The 20,102-nt window shown below is 40.7% G+C and overlaps 1 protein-coding gene across 1 annotated transcript in view; it reads right to left on the bottom strand.

The window, feature by feature from the left end:
* Ryr2 (ryanodine receptor 2) overlaps nucleotides 1–20,102 on the bottom strand; it is a 566,557-nt gene that overhangs the window by 259,858 nt on the left and 286,597 nt on the right. Inside the window, exons 15-17 of the mRNA XM_076939363.1 lie at nucleotides 17,305–17,488; nucleotides 14,449–14,584; nucleotides 1,605–1,700 (exon numbers count right to left, since the gene is read on the bottom strand). Coding sequence (XP_076795478.1) covers nucleotides 1,605–1,700; nucleotides 14,449–14,584; nucleotides 17,305–17,488 — 416 coding nt within the window. The remainder of the gene's footprint in view (nucleotides 1–1,604; nucleotides 1,701–14,448; nucleotides 14,585–17,304; nucleotides 17,489–20,102) is intronic.

Here is a 20,102-nt window from a genome sequence, read left to right as displayed (position 1 = left end):
TGAGTAACAAAGTACATTCTGGAAGCCATGGCCCATCAACCATTGAATAGTCTTGGGTGTGACACCCATGATTGAGCCAATCAGGAAACATCCCCACCTGAAAGCCAGAATCCAGCAAGCCTTGCGATCCCATCATCCTTAGCACTACAGCTCGAAGTGAACAATTGTTCTCAAATAACCATGGAAAATTATTATAGAACCACTCAGCTACACATTGTGAGGCAGGGCACCATTTATCCCTGACTTTAAAACAGTTGAAGAACTCTTTCATTATAAGAAACATTTTCTAGAAATGTAATTTGCCTTTCCCCTTCTCCTCCTGCTTTAAGAAAAGCACTCTGAAGAAGACAAAGATGTCAGGAAACATAGTAACATTGGGTATTTCTTTTACTCTCTCTCCACCCCCAGCCCATTAAAAAAGGCTCTGTTTCATTTGGAGTTTCTTTTGAGGGATTCCCTCACTCACTACACATCATCTTGTTGATAAAATACAACAAAATACAAGAAGCCTTTCGAATGAAGTAGAGACTATTCGACTATGCCTCTGCTTGCTCTCTCTCTCTCTCTCTCTCTCTCTCTCTCTCTCTCTCTCTCTCTCTTTCTGTCTCTACTCCCTCCTTAACTCTTCTCCCTATGCCCTAAATAAACTCTATTGCATACTATACCCTCAAGGGAAAGGGATGCCTCACTATGGGCCCTGTCTTAGTCAGAGTTTCTATTTCAGCACAAAACATCATGACCAAGAAGCAAGTTGGGGAGGAAAGGGTTAATTCAGCTTACACTTCCACATTGCTGTTCATCACCAAAGGAAGTCAGGACTGGAACTCAAGCAGGTCAGGAAGCAGGAGCTGATGCAGAGGCCATAGAGGGATGTTTCTTACTGGCTTGCTTCCCCTGGCTTGCTCAGCTTACTTTCTTATAGAACCCAAGACCACCAGCCCAGGGATGGTACCATCTACAATGGGCCCGCCCACCCTTGATCACTAATTGAGAAAATGCCTTACAGCTGGATCTCATGGAGGCATCTTCTCACAGGAGGCTCCGTTCTCTGTGATTACTCTAGCTCCTGTCAAGTTGACACACAAAACCAGCCAGCATAGGCCCGAAGAGGCATCCCCTTCCTGGTTCTTTCTTTTTATAAAACACAAGACTTTGTTTCCACCAACCCAAAGGCTACATGTCACCGAATAGTTCAGTGTCTACAGCTGAGCTTTCCTTGCTCCACGGTTAACTCATCTACCCCATGTTTCCACTGAAACATTTGGAAAGTGCCCTGATCCATGGTTTCCTTTGTTCTGGTACTATGCAAACTTTGAGAACCCACTTCTATGTTGGGACATAGACTTGGGGGTAACCTGAATCTGTGCTCTCAGGCCATGCTCACTCATCTGTCGCTCTAGAATGGACTCTCATCTTTCAGGATCTCTGTTGTTATATCAAGACTGTTTAGGACCAGCTCAGAATGGCAGTGACACATATAAATAAAAAAATATCCAACCAACTCAAAAGAAAAACCCATAACACTGAACTTGCAAGTTTGTTTTGTCTTAAAGTAAACACGGAAAAAAACACCGTACACATCAAGGAGAAAACTAGGAACATACCAGAGGATGCTTCCAGTCTCTCCAGTCTGCTGATCAGCCAGTCGAGGGAGCCAGAAAATTGAGCACAGTTTTTACGATTTCCTCTAATTAGAGCCGCTGCAAAAGAAGAACTCACATTAATGTGGTTTTCAAGTTCAAGGACCAAGGTAAAGTCACAAGAGGCATAAAATATGGGAGAGAAGAAAGCACCTCCAACTCTCATCTAAACCATATGCAAATGCAACTACAAACATACCCACACACATGAAATTGAGTTTTGTGGTTTTTGGTTTTTGTTTGTTTTGTTTCATGTCATGGCTTCTCTGGGAGGGGGCTGAAAACTTCTCATTAGAAGGCAAACAATTCCAGAAAGCGGGGATTCACACCAGGAGGTGATAATGAAGAACAACAGAAACCAGCTCTCTGGAAGTTTCCCCTCTTGGATTCTAACACACATTGATTTTAATTAGCCATCAGACTGAACTGTTTAATATCCCCAGAGTCCAATTTTCACACCTATACTCCAAAAGAGTTAAGAACGTATCAGATTTCCTGGGACAAAATAAAAGGACATACACAGCAGCTATGATTCTAACAGGTGTGCGGGGGGGGTGGGGGTAAGTAAATGAATCATGGGGGAGAAAATGGCAGGGCCGATTGCGAATAATGTCGTAAGCCACTGTGTACCTCTCATTATTTAGGGATCCCTCCCTGATCATATAAAAACCAGTTTAGAGGAACCAATTTTAACTTTGCCCAGCCTTGTGATATCTCACATAAAATTCTGAAATGACATATTTCCACCCAGATTGTATACTCAAAAAAAAAAAATCCATTTTTTTCCATTAAAACTCAGCAGATTCAGTTTTGTCACAGCAAAATAGTATTTTTCCCCACAAAATTTCTCTGCTTACACCTGTCAGACTGTTCAGAGACAGTGTAAGTGCGCACAGGTGTGTGTGGGGGGGGGGGGGGAGGGAAAGCCAAAGCCATTCACAGTCTGGTCACACTAGGAGGTAGACTGGAGGACCAGAGTCTGAGGCTCTAGCCTGGAACCTACTACTTAAGAACAGGAGGGTGAAAAGCCTATAATTAGCCTGTGCAAGCCACAGTGAAGATGTCCTTCACATCTCCTTCCAAAGTAAGCCAGCAAATAAAGCCGAGTCCTGCTCTGACAGAAAAAGAGAAATACACAAAAGGACAGGAGGATTTTCTCCCTCTGCCTAAAGGGAGACTTAGGAGCCTCAGGAACAGGATAGAGGAAGTACATGTAGTCACAGGGTCTGAGGACAGGCGTGTGCCGCCAAGGTGGCCAACCTCAGATCCTCAAGACCCATATATGGTGGAAGGAGTGACATGTCTTGTAAGCAGTCCTCTGTCCTCCACATGTGTACCTTGGCATGTCTATGCCTCTCCCACCCAAAACACACAATGCACACAAATAAAATGTAAAAAAGAAAAATCAATAAAGTGAAATTTTGATGGTATCCTTATTCATCAAGCTAGTCTTCATCTGATGACCATTCTTGTCTCCAAGTACAGCAGTGTAAGTTTAATGTGAGCAGAACACTACAATATAGAACACAAGGCAAAACTCTTTCCCAATGCTAGGAAAATACAATGCCAACAGCATGCTTTAACTGCTGCCCCACTGACTCTAAGGCTTTCATCTTCCACAAATGCCATTTCCCCTCCATTATTTAAGAATTGTTGACATCAGAGTATTGGGCCATGTGTTGTAGCAGGATTATTTTCCTGCTACATTTGCAATAAAGCTCAGTCATTGGGAAATATGAAAGGTAGGTGGAGTGAGGAAGGGGAGGAGAGAGAAGGAGGTGGAGGAGAAGATGACTGCAGATGTACACGTGTCTCTAGCAGTCTAAGGTAGTTATGATATCTAAGTTAGATAGTTGGGCAACAATTCTAATTGTGAGGGCATCTTGTTTATTGAGCATTTCCAAATATGTAAATCTATTGGATATCTCTAAGCATCAAGAGTCTTTATTCTACCGAGTACCACAGGCATAGTGGGAATGGTCTGGGCTCAGCTGAGCGCTGTGGACAGCATGTGGATTAGAAGAGCCAGCCACCACATTGGCGTCTTGTGGGTGCCAGGGCCTGTGTATCTAGCTATCCAGAGCCCCAGTCAGAGCAGTGGGAACATGGTGGCTGCCAGGGAACAAGCTGGATCAGATGCCATTTTCAAAATATCACCCCTACAATGTGTGTCCCTATGAATGCAAAAAAAAATAAAGTATGTGTCATGTACATCTTCTTATGCTGGATTTTAAGTTCTTTTAAATATAATATTCTGCCTTATTAAACTGCTTCACAATGCAGAAAGCTTAAAAGAGAAGAGATTTCTCAGCTACACAAATGAGTAACTGGTTGCTAGTATACATAAAAAGAATATCCAGTGCTTAAATAACTGTAGTTCATCTTATGTACAATAAAAAACAGTCCCAATAAGCTCTTAGGAAGCAAATACAAATTCACGGAACTAATTTTTATCAATGCTGAATAATTAAAACTTTTTAAACTTTTATCTAGTCAGAATGTGAAAGTAAGCATTATTAGTTTTCTGTGTCTGTGTCATTTGTGTCTGTCTTATGTCTTGTGTCTTGTGCCTGTTGCCTGTGCCTATGCCTGTGTCTGTGTCTGTAGGAGGTCAGGTCATGTCACCCTAAAGGTATTGCTAGCTTCTAATTCACCATAATTATCCCTCCTTAGCCTTCTGGGTGCTGGGTTTATAAGCAGGTATCACCATACTCGGCCTCATTATTGAAAAACTAATTTTAAACATTATTATGTGCTGGTGAGATGGCTCGGTGGGTAGACCTATTTCTTGTTGAGCCGGATGAGTCAATCCCAGGGACTCACATAGCAGAAGGAGTGGCCCTTGGATTCCATATGTGCACTGTGGCACATGAGCACACATGGATACACACACATAGTAAATACATGTAATAACAAAATTCTTATTAATTGATTTGGTGGCTTGAATAAAAACATCCCTATCAGATCATGTATGTGAACGCTCAGGCTCCAGCTGGTGGTGGAATGAGAGGAGGTTTGGGAGAGGTGGCCTTGTAAGAGGAAGCATGTCCCCAAAGGTGGGCTTTGAGAGCTTAAAGACTCATTGATTTTACTTGGGTGTCTCAGCTTCATGACTGCAGTTCAAGATGGGCGTTCTCATCATCCTGCTCCAGCACCCATACCTGCAACTTCCTGCCACGCCTCCCTGCAGGGATGATGCTTATTGGCCCTCTGAAACCATGGGCCCAAATAAACCCTTTCTTCTATAAGTTATCCTGGTCATGCATGGCGTTTTATCTCAGAAACAGAGAAGTAACTAACATATACGAGTATTCAGCTATTCATTTCTTAGCTCACGTGAGTCCCAATTTAAAATAGCCAAACTGACTGAAATCTTTTTGACTTAAAGAAAAAGTAACGTGAATTTCATAGAAGCAGTGCTTTGGATTTTGAACTCTGTTTCTGGGCTATGGATATACCATTCAGTGTTCTCTTGTGGTGCTGGGTAATTAGTTCCAGTCTACCAAGTCATCATGAGGGCCGATGACTGATGCTCAACAATATATTATATTAAGAGCATTTTGGAGATATACGTCTTTAATACATTACATGAGCAAACCTTCCATTTTAAATCAATTTTATTGGATATTTTATTTATTTACGTATTAATAATTATCCTTTTAAATAGGCTTCACACTCGATGGTTGTATCTATTTGTGGGGTAATATCAGTCTGGCTCATAGCACTTTGAGAAAGGCTGTGCTAAACAATAATGCCTGGGAAGGTAGATGTATCAGACCCATTTTCAACATACTGTATTTTCAACTGCTTATGAAGACGTGACTACCATGCACTGAAGAGCTTTGTGACAGTATTGTGACATCCTGTCTTCATACTCGAATGTCTCTGAGCTTTGACTGAGACTTTCCCAAAAGAATGACAGGCTTAGAGAATTACAAATGAATTGACACTTCACCATCACGCCAGGAAACTCTCTTACTCGTCTGCTCTATTCAGCCAGCACGGAGGAATGATGCATCTCATACACTGTATGGGGATGGTGCTGGGAAGCGGCCCAGAGTCAGAAGACATCTCAATAGCTTCTCACACTCACAATCTGCAAATGCATAGCCAGCAGGCTCTCCACAGCATAGGTAGTGGGGGCCAAGAGAAGCAGACTCTGAAAGGTTTAGGAATGTTTAGGTTACTATGAAGACACTTTGAGATCCACTAAAACCTGGAGTTGAAGAATTTAAGAAACTCTTGGGACATTGTCACTGAGGATGGAGACCTTGGCAACTACAGCTGGATGATTCCTGCCCAAATGCTGGAATGAAATAAGTACCCATGGAAGCACAGATGTGGTATCCTGAGAACATCAGGTTCTCTCTCTGAATCACAAGAATCAAGTGGCCCAGAGGGGCTGCCCTGTGTCTATTCAGTGAAGACATTGAAGCAGCAAGATGACTTTAAGGAAAAGAGGCTGGGCTTGTGTCACTAGGTGCACACAGCCAAGGAGTGGACAGTGATGAGCCACCCAGATGACAGTAGTTGCTGTCTCATCACAGGAACTGTAAGACAGACAGGCTCTGCTGGAAAGTCCCAGTGTGCTGGCAAAAGAAAATGGTTCTCAGCTACAGCCAGGTCCCCAAGGACCTTGACCTCCTGCACTAAGTAAGAGTACACAGCCATATAACCAAGTAGTGATAGTTTAACCTCCCTCACCATCCACAACAGATCAGGAGCAGCCTTCTGGAGAAAAAGCTGCATAGAAAGATGACAGCCAAATCATGTTTGGGTTACAAACACAGGGCCAAGCCAATGGCTTCCAGAACCTATGGGCATGCACCAGGCCCTGTGCCTTCTTGCTCAATTGTCCAGCCTTCTGAAAGTGTCAAGAGTTAGTGGCCTCATGCCAGAATGATGGCTCAGCAGGTAGACAGAGGTGTTTGCTGCCAAGCCAGATCCCTAAGTTTCATCTGAGACCAACTTCTACAAGATGTCCTCTGACTTCCACTTGTAAGCTATAACATACATCCAATGCATGTGTGCAGACACATATAAACACATAATAAATAAGCAAAAACTTAAAAGAGTAGAGCCCTACATGTGTTCAACCATATTCATAAAGGTAAAATCTAATGTTGCAAATAAAACAAAATCTGTGACAAAATTCCTACTTTATGGAGATGAGACTATGACAAGAGAAAAACAGGGAAAGTGTCATGCTTTGATTTAAAGTGGATTGCCTTTCCAGGTCTGTGGGGCATGAGACAGAAAATACCTCTGCAGACAAGCAGAGGGCTGACTACTGTGCCGAGCACTTGGGAAGGCCAGGCTCTTGGTTTTCATTGTTTGCAGCCTTACCCAGTGCCCTGGCACCCAGGACAATCTACTTCCCAGCAACACTAAGAAATGGTTTGGAGGTGCTGAAGTTTCTAGCTGTTGCATCCTCCTGAGACAGTCACTCTCCATCACTGTGGCATAATGTCAGAGATAACAGTTTGAAAGGAGGTGAGATTAATTTTGTATTATCAGTTTCACTCCAGTTGTCTGACAAAGACAAATGCATAGTAGCAGAGGGGCATGGCCCAGGAAAGCTGCTCTCCCCATGGAAGCCAGAAAACAGAGAGAAAGGAAGAGGGGCTAAAGACAAAGTATACCCCCCCCCCCCATCCAGGACACAGTCCCATTGGCCCACTTTCTACAAGGGCCTCACATCATAGCTTCTACTACCTTAAATGATGCTTTTGTAGTGGGTAATCTTGTCAGCTTAGCTGGATATGAAATGAACTACAAGGCAAGCTGCTGGGGACTCCTGTGAGGGATTCTCTTGATCAGGTTACCTGAACTTAAAAAGAGTTACCCTAAATGTGGGTAGTATTTTCCAGTGTTGGCTCAGATAACTGGGGGATTTCCCTTTCCTGCTATCAGAACCAAGATTCTACTGACTTCCAGCATACACGGAAGACCAGCAGTTCTCAGGGATCTTTCAGCCCCAGCTTGGGACTCCCAGTATATCCGGCCTCGTGGACTAAGCAGATTGGGTTTTTGGGATCTCCAGTGTGAGGCAGCCATTGTTGGATATCTCAACCTGTATTGTGTGAGCCAATCTAATAATCACCTTTCAAGATACACTCATTCTATTGGGTCTCTTCCCTAAAGGATCTGTTCATAATACATCACAAATTATGGTTCCATTTGAAGTCCACTGAGTAGGTCAGAGCCCCTGTAGCCCAGACAGAACCCAAAAGCCCATCTACTATGCTGCACTGGGAACTAAGCCTTCACCTTCCCAACTCTTCAAGGATTCAGAAACTGGTCACTTATGCTAAACAAGAAAGAGTGGCAGCCTGCTCTGTTTGTTTTAAGCTTAAAGTCTTCAGCAAATGAGTATTCATAGCTTGCCCAAGGGCCATTTCTCAGACATCCTTAGAAAGCCATGCTGGCTTGTCTGCATCCCACAGATTAATTATGTGGATGTCAGAAAAGATGTATGAAAGAGGGCCACAGCGACGCTCCTCCAACTCCAGATACAGGATGTCTGTGCCTTCCTGATGTCTTCCCAATGGCAGTTCATAAATCCACCTTCATCAATCTCTACCTAAAACCCAGCCTAGAAAAGCTGATGTCAAGCACCAAATTGTTACAGATTATCACTCTGCCTTCCCTGTTTGCTCTCTGTATGACAAGAACCCCAAAGAAGAGCGGCAACAGCAGGAATAAGTCTAGGAGAGGAGCCACTATCCAGATACTTGGGGTTGGTTTTTATTCTGTGCTTGTTTTATTCATTCTCTCTCTCTCTCTCTCTCTCTCTCTCTCTCTCTCTCTCTCTCTCTCTCTCTCTCCTCCCTCTCCCTCTCCCTCTCCCTCTCTCCCTCCCCCTCCCCCTCCCCCTCCCCCTCCCCCTCCCTCTCTCTCTCTCTCTCTCTCTCTCTCTCTCTCTGTGCGTGTGTGTGTACTCTAGGCATAGGACCCAGACCCTTACACAGGCCACACAAGCATGCTACCCACCATGAATTGAAGTTGATATTTAAAGTAAATCTATTGAGGCCTGAAAATGGGCTACATAGAACTGTGGCATAAAAATATATTGCAGGACTCTAAGACTGTGGCAGAACAGAAACTCTTCCAAACTGAAATATAAACTCACACGGGATAAGTCTGGAGTCAATGGAAACTCCTGGATATTAGCTGTGAAGTTTGTGAAAGTCAAAATGTAATCTATGTTTTCATTTCTGAAATGTTTTCCTGGTCATGAAATCAGTGGTCACCAGAATAACAGAGAATGAAAATAAACCACAGGAATATTGTAAACCTAAAACTTCTCATAATTTATCCCCTAAAACACCTCTAAACCATATAAACTACCTTAGGTACAAGAGGAAAGACTCCCGTTTTCACTGATATGTAAATGTTCTAGGGTTTTTAAAAATTAAACTGAAACCAATATATAGGTTTTTTTTCCTTTTCCCACCACATATTTAAGTTGCAACGTGTTACCACTTTTGTCAATTATAAAAGGTGTGCATGACAACAGATTATGAATAAATGTGTCCCAGAAGTAGACACAGGAGCCAAAATTCAAAAGCCAAGAGATAGCGTGTAACACTTTTCCACATATTCTTACCAAATGTCTACTGGCCCCAAGAAATTCCTTGTACATACGTATCTCTAATTTTATGCAGTTGGGATCTTTTTAAAATTAAGATTGTGTGTGTGTGTGTGTGTGTGTGTGTGTGTGTGTGTGTGTGTGTGTGTTTACAGCCACCCAACATGTGGGTTCTGGAAAACGAACTTGGGTCTTCTGCAAGAATGGTACACTCTTCTACCTCCTGAAGCATCTCCAAACCTTACAGTTGGACTCATAATCCATGCATAAGTAAGCCTGCTTGTTCACTCCCAGGTAATGTCATATCACAGGTTCCCAAACAGAAAGAGAGAAACAATTTGGTCTGCCTCACACAGTTTTCCAAATGATAGATTTATCTCAATCTTCAGTGATTCCACAGAACTACACTACATAAGTATACCACAAGTTCTGGAGCCAATCCCCTGTTGATATAAAGATTGCTTTCAATTTTATGCTATTTACAAGCAATTCTACAGTGGATGTTCTTCTCACATTTATACAAGCACACCTATAGAATATGTTTCTTAAAGCAGAGTACTTGCGAACAAAGGATCACAAGGATCTAAAGTTTTATATATGGTTGGATAGGCTGTTAAAATTTTATCATTTGTGCTCCAATCCAGAATACATTATCCAACCACTTCCCTAATGACAAATATAATCAAGATTAGTTTCTGTGCCAATCGAGTCAACACATAGGATTCTTATTATTTTAACTTGTATTTATTGCCATGGTAAAAAAAAATTTTATTATTTCATTTACTTTTATGTTAGCTGTCATTTCTATCTGCTGTGTATTTTCTGACTAGCTATTATTTCCTTTGTATATATAAAACACCATATTTTAAGGGAACTAATTAGGATATGACTTTATAGAAATTTTGGCATATTTCTCCCAGTTCTGTAGCCTTTTGGATTTTGCAATGATATCATCTATCATACAAGTCCTTTATTTTATGACAGTGGTTCTCAACCTTCCTAATACTGTGACCTTTTAATGCAGTTCCTCATGTTGTGGTGACCACTAACCATCAAATTATTTTCATTGCTACTTTATAACTGTAATTTTGCTAGTGTTATAAATAATGATGTAAATCTTTTTTTTTTTTTTTGAGATAGAAGGTTGACAAAGGGGTTGGAACTCATGAGTTGAGAACCTCTGTTTCATGTGATCCTACTCATTAGTCTTTGATTAGTTACATATTACTATTACTTAATGGTGATGTAATGAGATGATGAAGGCAGTGCAGTCAACAGCTGCTCACATCCTCACTGGCTTTGTGACTTTCACTGTCTGTCTTCCCCCACATCACGCTAAGCTCCTGAGAACTTAGACAGGCACTGTACTTTGGCCATTGCTGACCCTTAATAACTACATCAGAGCATCTCTCAAAGCAGATATTTAATGAATAGTTAACCAGTTCATGAAATCTATGCAATGATCTGAATATTGAGGTCAAACACTCACATCTTACCATCTTAATCCTTAGGGATGACATTAAGAAGATGGAGTCATGGGATTGGAATGAGGTCATAAGAATGGAGAACTTATCAGAGGGATTAGTGTCCTTATGGATCCTAGAGAGATGCTCACCCCATCTGTAGAACAGAGTCAAACCACATCTTGATTAAACTGTCTCTCAACATCCCTCTGTAGACACAGAGTGTGCTGATGCCTTGAACTTGGACTGCTGCCTCCAAAATCATGAGAAATTGTAATTGGTTGCTCATAAGCCATCTATCTACCTTATACATTTTGTCACAGCAACTCACATTGCATGAGAGCTGTTATTGGCATGGAGATATATCAGACTCTAAGCCCATGTTGGGGGAACATGATGTCTCTGTTGTACAAGAATGCCTCATCCAGAGACTAGGCAAGAAGCTGAGGTGCTTAGGGTGCAGAGAAAAGAGAAAAGAAACCTTTCCTGAGGTGAAAAACTTAAATAAATATATAGTCAGAACAATCTAGAAGAAATGGGTGAGGAGGTAGCTTAACAAAAAATTCAAGAACAGCAGCAGAAAAGGCAAATGTCAAGAAGCATGAACACATTGGTGAAAACACACTTTCCTACTTTACCTTTTGCTGCTTTGAAAATCCAGTTTAATTTTTAGTTTTATTTATTTGTGTGCGGGGGTGGGGAGCATTCACACAAGTATAGTACAAATAGATCCCAGAAGAAGGTGTGTTAGACACCTGGAGCTGGGGTTACAGGCAACTGTGATCTGCCTATTATGGTCACTGGGAACCCAACTATGGTCTTCTGAAAGAAAGTATATGGGTGAAACCAATGAGCCATGTATTCATCCTAAAAATTAAATTTACAAGTAAAATCTATTCATGAGCCAGAAACTATTCGATGATTCTCTGTTCTTAGTACCTTTAAGCTCTTATACTGGCAGGATGTAACTTTTAGGGAATTTTAATTATGTCAATATTAAATAATAGTGCCATCAAATCCTTTCTGAATCAAATGAGCTATAAATAATTAAGGAAGCATGTATAGACATTTAAGAATATTCAAACTTTGGAAATATTAATTAGCAATAGACATTCTAGAAGTATAAATCTTGACTGGAAAGTACTGGAAAGAGGCAATGTCAAGCAGCTACAAAAAGTAAGTAAGGTTAGAAGTTAGAGAGGAAGAGAAAGGTTAGACATGGGATGCCATGTCCTAGGAAACATAGAGACCAGTGTTAGAGTCACAACGATCTATGAGGACATAAGGGTAGGCTCCCTAAGGTCTGAGACTAATATGGAAAGACAGGAGGACCAGAGTTCGAGAGAATAGCCAGGAAAGTTACAGTATCTCAACATCCTGGAGGTCTCAAGCTCAGTCACCCCTGGGTATCCTTGGTGAATCAGTACCACACATCCCAACATTCTCAGACATTCAACATCCTCACAGAACATGATGTCATTTTGCACACAACCTGTGCGCGTCCTCCCACACACATTACATCACCTCTGGCTTACTTCCATCAAATGAAGTTAATAGTTGTTACCCTGTATTGTTCAGAGATTGATGACAAGAAAAGAAATCCAGCCATATTTAGTTCAGATACTGTGTTCTCCTTTGATTTTCAGTTCACAGCCACTTTAAAGTGTGGGTGCCACACCTGTGAATATGGAGGCCTGACTGTATTTTCTAAGAAGCAGCTAGGCACAAGTTGCGGCAGGTACAGATGTGAGAAGTAGAGTCACTATTCTCAGAGATTAAGCAGAATAAGAGAATTGAAAATCTGTGTAACAAAAAGGGTAAAAAACCTCTGTTTCTTCCCTTTCTTGATGTGAGAACCAAACCCCACTACCTTCTAAGAATAATCTAACTATATAATCCTCTACTTGTCATGTCCAGAAGATGTACATGGGGTTTCTTTCTTAGGCATGCTTGAACTACAGGAGGAGATGAAAAAAAGAGTAGTGCTGTCTTAACATTAGAAGGATGGATGGAAGGATGAACTAAGAAAGTTTCCAAAAGGAAAGAGGTGCTGGGGATTGAAGAGGAGGCAAGAAGAGAAGTACCATCCTATGCTAAGCACGAGACACGGAAACCAAATCCCAGCTGTCCAAGAACCTGATGGTGAAATCATTATCGCCAGTTCACAAACAAAACTCAAAACAACAGTAGTTATCTGCCTGGCCTAATGTCATACTGTCTGGATGTATGGATGACTTGTAATACACTTTATGACACACCTCTGGCCAGATATATAGTTAGTCTAAGTCAATCCATGTTACATCATGTAAACATGTTATACTATGTGTTAAAAAGACATCAAACTGAAGGTTTTTTCTTTGTATCTCTCCCCCATCCCCCTTTTAAAAGAAATTAATGGTACTGCCATTAAGTCCATATTTCCAAGGAACTATACTTTCTAGAGTTTTGGTGCCACAATATCTTTGTCCTAACAGTAGCCTCAACATCTTTGGTCTTGTACAGAGGAATGTGAAAGCATCCCAGAAAAGCACCAAATTGCAAGTGCTTAATTTTAATGACATGTCAATGTGCTCACTCAAAGAAAATATTAAAAATTCTAGCAGGGACAATTATGAATAGATTGTTTTATGACTCTATAAATTTTAATGAAGTTTAATTATATTTTAAGAGATTTCCAAATATTTTGACTACCGATTCTTCTTCACATTAAAAATTCTTTATTCAGAAATTCTTTCCTCTTCTATCATAATTCAGTCATTAATTGATATCAATGTATTAATAGCTATTGGGTATCTACTTTACACCAGGTATTAAACCAAATGACAGAGACACAAAAACCTAGAAAGCTTATAGTCCTGCCTTTGAAACCAACCCCAGTTATCACTCAATAGGAATTGTGATGAGTGACATCATACAGGTAAGATGCTAACTGTCATAAAACCAGCTTGCAATAGGGTAAAAGCAGACTGACCCAAGTTCTCAGGAAGAGTATTTTAGACTACTGAAATAGTTCAGGTCAAAACTAAGTAAGATGGTTGTAATGCACAGTTGTTAGAGCATGAGACTCTTATTCTCATGGTTGTGGGTTCAAGACCCACTTTGGATTTCAACTTCCAGGTCTGTGATCATGTCAGTCTCCTCTGATGTCTCCCGGTGAAAGCTTTCCTCCTTCTTCTTCCCAGGGTTCCTTCCTTTCTCTCAGAAGTCCCTCCTTCCACTTCCTGTCCAGCTAATTGGCCCTCAGATTTTTATTAAAGCCAATCAATGACTGCCTTAGATAGGTGAAGAAGGTGACACACTTTCACACAGGGTACCCCAACAGAAGACCTATGTTTGCACAGTACTAATGAGAATGTGTTATAAACCACCTCAAGTGTTGCTCAAAATAAACTATATCTAAAAGTTGGCAAATCAGATCATATAAACACTACAGAAGGGCACTATGAGAACCCCTGGCAAGTCAGAGCTCAAAGAAAATAGACTCCGTAATACTAACCTGTGAACCAAGAAGGAAATAAGTAATATTGGTTATTATAGGAGCCCTGCAAAAGCTGCCTTCCCTAACAAAGACACAGATACTTCTGTGGTAGGTGACCTTCCTCACTCAGAGAAGGGATTATGCACAAAGCATCATTGGCTTTAGGTTAACTTCATTAAAAATTAAAAGTCCTGACTTAAAAGCATGCTGTAAAATTGCTGTAACACTTACATGATCTTTTCAAATTTGACATAAAAACTCAGCCATGGGCCTTACCCAGCAACTCATACAGAGAATTCAGGATGGATTTCCAAGACTCCCCTGCTTCTCGTCCGGCGACATCTGCAAAGTGAGCTGCACTGCTGTAGACATGCAGGCGGTCGATGCACTCCAGAACCAGGTTGATCATTCCCTGAAAGTGGGGGGTGGGGGAGTAAAAAAAATCACCATCTGAAATTAATTCTGAGTCAGGCATGGGAGCTCACTTGCACAATCCCAGAACTCAGGAGGCAGAGGCAGGGGGATAACTACAAGTTCAAGGACAGTCTGAGTTAGAGAGTAAGAGTCTGTCTCAAAGGAAAGAAATTAATTATGCTCAGGCCAAAAGGGGAAAAAAAGGGAACAGTTTGATTTTTTTTTTTTTTTTTTTTTTTTTTGAGAAGACTACCTTAACATCATCAGTTCATTGTAAAGAAAACTAAGGTTGTTTAATCAAAGGATAAGAAGAAACACATTTGCCCAAGAGATTAAGTATTCTTCAGATAACTTAGGTTTTCAGTCTTGGTTTCTAGTCTCAAACAGATGACAGTTGTATAAGTACGTTCTTCACACTGACAAGGTTTCACAGTGACTGGCACAAACAGGTCATGAGTGGTGTTCTACTACTAGTGATTCATCCTTGTTTTTAATAAGCAGTATTATAACTATTAAATTAAAGACATATTAAGTGAAAGAAAGCCACTGAAAAGAAATTTTAAAGCAAGTAAAAAACTGACTTGTTAGATTCTGCACAAGGCAGCCTACATCTGAAATGGTCCTTCATTGTTATTGCTGGGTTGAGGCTCTCAAAAGGAGGCAGGGTCATGAAAGCTAAATCTATCAATATAGAGTAGTCAAATTCACCCATTGGACAGAATTTTAGCAGTAGCCATGGGCCTTAGAACACTTCTATGTCCATTCTAGATAATCTTATGTAACAAAATGACAAAGGAAAAAATTCCATATCCACATTAGACTGAAAGTATTCAAACTCATATTTTAAATTGTCATAACCTAAGATTTAGGTTGAATCCCTGCCCCAGATATAACATAACTGCTGTATAGCAATCAGTCCAATGTTCTAGCATACATGAAGATAGTAAATCCCTCTCATTCTTACCATTGGCTTCTGTTGATATTCCCATGATTTCTGTGCCTTTATGATCATAGATCTTTTTTTTTTTACAAAGAGAAATAGCTGCAAAATTTAGTGTCAGTTTAAAAAGCACACACACAAAAAAAAGAACAACTTTAAATGTACAACATAGATTTGGGGATTATTAAAACCCAATGACATACTCTACGTTTTCTTTAGATGCTTATAAAGATACTTCTTTCTTGTAAAAAAGAACAAAAGAGAGAGAATGAGAGAAATAAAGAGAGAGAGAGAGAGAAAGAAAGAGAGAAAGGAAGAGGGAGGGAGGGAGGGAAGGGAGGGAAGGGAGGAAGGGAGGAAGGGAGGAAGGGAGGAAGGGAGGAAGGGAGGAAGGGAGGAAGGGAGGAAGGGAGGAAGGGAGGAAGGAAGGAAGGAAGGAAGGAAGGAAGGAAGGAAGGAAGGAATTGTTTTTCATTATATCCATATACATGTCTGAAGGTATGTGATGTGCATGTGAGTGTAGTTCTTTCAGAGGCCATAGGGGGCACAATATCCCTTAGAGCTAGACTTAACAGGCAGGAAGCCTCCGGATGTGGATGCAGGGAACCAAATTCAGCTTCTAGGGGAGAACAGCACATGCTTTTAACCTCTGAGCCTATCTCCAGCCTAAGTTAATTCTTTAAAAAAAAAAAAAAAAAAAAAAAAAACCACTCCTATGTTGGGAACACTTAGAATGGAAATCCTGCTTAGCCCCTAGCTGGCTCTAACATCACTCTATCACTTAAGGGCTTGAAACTTGTCATGCTAATATTGACACCACCTCAGGACATTAGGCTGCCAAACTGGTTGTTTGACTCTGGTGTAAAGTGTGGTACATGTGTTTCCCCAAAGCAGTGGGAAATTTGGTAAAAAATAAACCATACACACAAAGGCACACAAGAGACTGTAGACAGTTCTGTGAAACATCACTTACTTGTGCAGCACACAGAAGCACCCAGGCTTGTCTCCAGCACCACAAAAAAAAAAAAAGTAATATGCAAAAAGGAAAGGGTAGGGTACTCTGTTCATGTTGCAACCGAGAGAGCTTACCTTCTTTAAGGGTCATTTCCCTTGTTGCTTCTATTCCAAGCCCAGAGCCCTCTTGCCCTAAGATCCTAAGATGTGTGTGTGTGTGTGTGTGTGTGTGTGTGTGTGTGTGTGTGTGTGTGTCTGTCTGTCTGTCTGTCTGTCTGTGTATATGTGTGTGTGTGTCTGTGTGTGTGTGTTCTGTATTTATGGAGCCAGTTATATATTTATGAAGCCAATATAAGACAGTTGGATCAAAAAAAAAAAAAAAAAAAACAAGACAGTTGGATCAAACTGCATTCCCTTGCTCAGCTTATTGGGGCTGTGTTTTTAAACCTATAGCTTCAAAGGTATCTAAGAGGCACCTTCAAAAAATATACTGCAAACTCAAAATCATTAAAGTCAACTCTAAGACAACCACAAAACAGATACCATTAAGTAACACAGCACCACCTCTGCTGGAGTCCACCCAGTAATGCTCTTACTGCCATGATAAAAATGGCCTAGTGAGAGCTGATGGTAAAGTCCCTCACCAGAGGAATGACATACAAGTAAAAATAATGGCCATGTTTCTCCCAAGCCTGTCCCTCTGCTCAGTAACACCCTGTTACTCTCTATTGTGATGCTTAAGATTCGGAATGGACAGATGATTTTCTTCAGTACAAAGACATTTTCCCAAGGGAGTGACTGAAAAGGAACGGGTGTGATCTCACCTCTTCCTGGAAGAGATTCTGCCTGTTCTTCAGGGCTCGCAGCCTGTTCTGCTTGTCCTCATGTTCCAAGTGCTCGTCTGGGGGATGGAAGTAGCCGATGAGGTCCTGCAAACTCAGGCTCACAGATTCGATGGGCAAGTCAATGGTGGGCAGCTTTACTTTCTTGCTGAGAGCATCCAGGCCCCTAAATCATAGCAAACACTTCTCTAGGTTAGTGATCCTCAGGTTCAGTTCAGTGTATTTTGAGTGGCAGGTGGTTTGATTTTGATATCCTCTCTAAAGAAGGCACAATCGACGGGATGTGTAAGTCATCCTTTCTACCAGACTTAATGGCCATATTCACAATAGAAGTGTGTAACACAGCATCTAAGTATCACAGGGTACCCCAGACTGCAGCATCCAGAGATATACCTTTATAACATATCCTATTTGGGCCAATGGAGAAATGGTCCAAATATAAAGCTGGCTGATGGCACTTCATAGTATGAGGTGCCTTAAAATGTAAGGATACATCTTCCTTGCTTCAAGCCCTGACATCTGCTTGTTTGAGGTGGGTTTGTTTTTGTTTGGTTATAGGTTTTACTATCCTCAGCACTCGCTGCTACTCTAATAATTTGTTTAATTGTCTTTATGAGAGCTGGAGAGATGGCTGGGCAGTTAAAAATGTTTACTACATTCTGTGATAACATCTACATCAGGCAGCTCACAACTACCTGTAACCCCAGTGCCACGGGGTCCAGTGCTCTCTCCTGGACTCTGTGAACACAAGCTCTCGCATCCACAAACCCCAGCATACGCACCTAACTGCTTTAAATTAAAACTAAATCTTTGCAGAAGTGGCACTCATGATCGCGGTAGTGAGCTTATTTACACAAGACGAAGCCTGTGGAGATTCTAACATGAATAGAGAAGGATCTCAAAGAGGCCTGACCCCTCCATGAGGAGCTACTGACAGTTAATGATTGCTGGTGGAAAGAACTATTTTATTCATTGCTGTAGTGCTGGTAAGTTTTCCATGCTCCCATAAATAAACCTGTACTCTTGCTCAATGGGTCATAGAAAGAATAAATAAACAACAAAAAATTTAATAAAACAACAAACAACAAAAAGGATATATATACATATATATATACAAAATATGAAATTGTTAGAAATATTTAAATTAATATTTTTAAGTTATTAATGAAAATTAGCTTTGTATTTCATAACATTCAAATTTTTATTTTAAATGTATGGTCATTCATTTAAAGACTGGTAGTGATATTGGAATGGCTGAATTCAGCTTCTCATTCAGAAGAAATAATAAAACTACAATTACTCTTGGGTGTTTCTCTGAAATCTCCTGACACCTGTGCCACCTTGCAGGTAATAAAGGGAGCCCTGGGTTGTTGAAATCCTGAGTATGTGTAAATTGTTGATATGAGCACAGCCATGTCCGGGACCCCAAGTCTTCAGCCCCCACGGGGATGGCAAAGCCTTCCGCAGGTGAGGCTCAGAGGGAAGGCAGAGCTCTCCTTAGGGGAAGTCTGAGTGGGAGCCATTATAGAAGATTGATCAAGATATCCAGAGACTAGTAATTGCAGCTTTCTCCTGGATGTTCACAGCCTGAAACTACTGGCCCGCAGAGACCTCCTATAAAGACTAGCTAACCCTCCCTCTGTGCTACACCTAAGAAAAAAGCTGTGGTTCCAGTTTCTCTCTCTCTCTCTCTCTCTCTCTCTCTCTCTCTCTCTCTCTCTCTCTCTCTCTCTCTGTGTGTGTGTCTGTGTGTCTGTCTGCCTATGAGCCTATCCTTTCTGATGCCCCAGTCAGGGTTTCGGAACCCAAGGTTCTTGGGTTGTGGTACCAACTAAATCATACTAGTCCTTGGTTTTATCCCCTCCACATGGTTTTCAGATTAATACAAGCAATTGGTATTATGTAGAGTGGCATAACAATACAAGTAATGCCAAATAGAAATCCAAATAATAAATGCAATGTGAAGCTGGTTCCCACCTCATCTCTAAGACTTATGCAATCTGTTGACATTCAAGTCTTAAATGACGCAGACAAATGGAATAAGTATTAGATATACATAAGGGGAAAATCTGGGTGCGTTCTTAGATACACCTATACACATTCACACTTACACACATGTACAAAGGAACAATCACTGAAACAGAAAATAATGAAATTAACTTTAATATAATCTTGGGTTGGGAAGGCCTTTTGAATGTTGGAAAACAAAAAGAAAAGATTGATTATAAGTAGTCACTATAAAAAATAATTTAGAATTACTTTTTCCAAACTAATAAATTGGGAAAGACACAACTACACAGGAAATTAATGTCTCAGATATGAAGGGTTAGTTTTTTCATTAATTAATTAATTTATTTACTTTACATACCAATATCCATTCCTCTTTCCTCCCAGTACCCCTCACAACACCCCCCTATCTTCCTTTCCTTCTCCTGTGGGGTCTCCCCATTCTCAGAAGTGAAGGGTTGTTAATAATCTACTAAGAATGCTAATAAATAATAGTGTAATTAAAAAATAATCATGAGACATATCTATTCTCATAATTTGCAATTTCTAAAAAATGTTAAATAACAATATGCACATTCTTTTAAAGTTTTATTACACTTAGCCATATACATATATGCATATAAATTTGTCTATTTATATAAAAAATTTCTTCTATCATGTCTGCAAACTTAAAGAAACAGAGAGGCCTTCTTCCATCCAGGCTATGTTGCCAAAAAACAGCGTGGCAACATTGCAAAACACAGGTTGACTAGTTTCATGGGTAAGCAACTGTT

Source organism: Arvicanthis niloticus, chromosome 8 (assembly GCF_011762505.2).
Source record: "Arvicanthis niloticus isolate mArvNil1 chromosome 8, mArvNil1.pat.X, whole genome shotgun sequence".
NCBI lineage: Eukaryota > Metazoa > Chordata > Mammalia > Rodentia > Muridae > Arvicanthis > Arvicanthis niloticus.
Note: the sequence above shows the minus strand (reverse complement) of the source record. Positions and strands in the feature narration are given on the sequence as shown.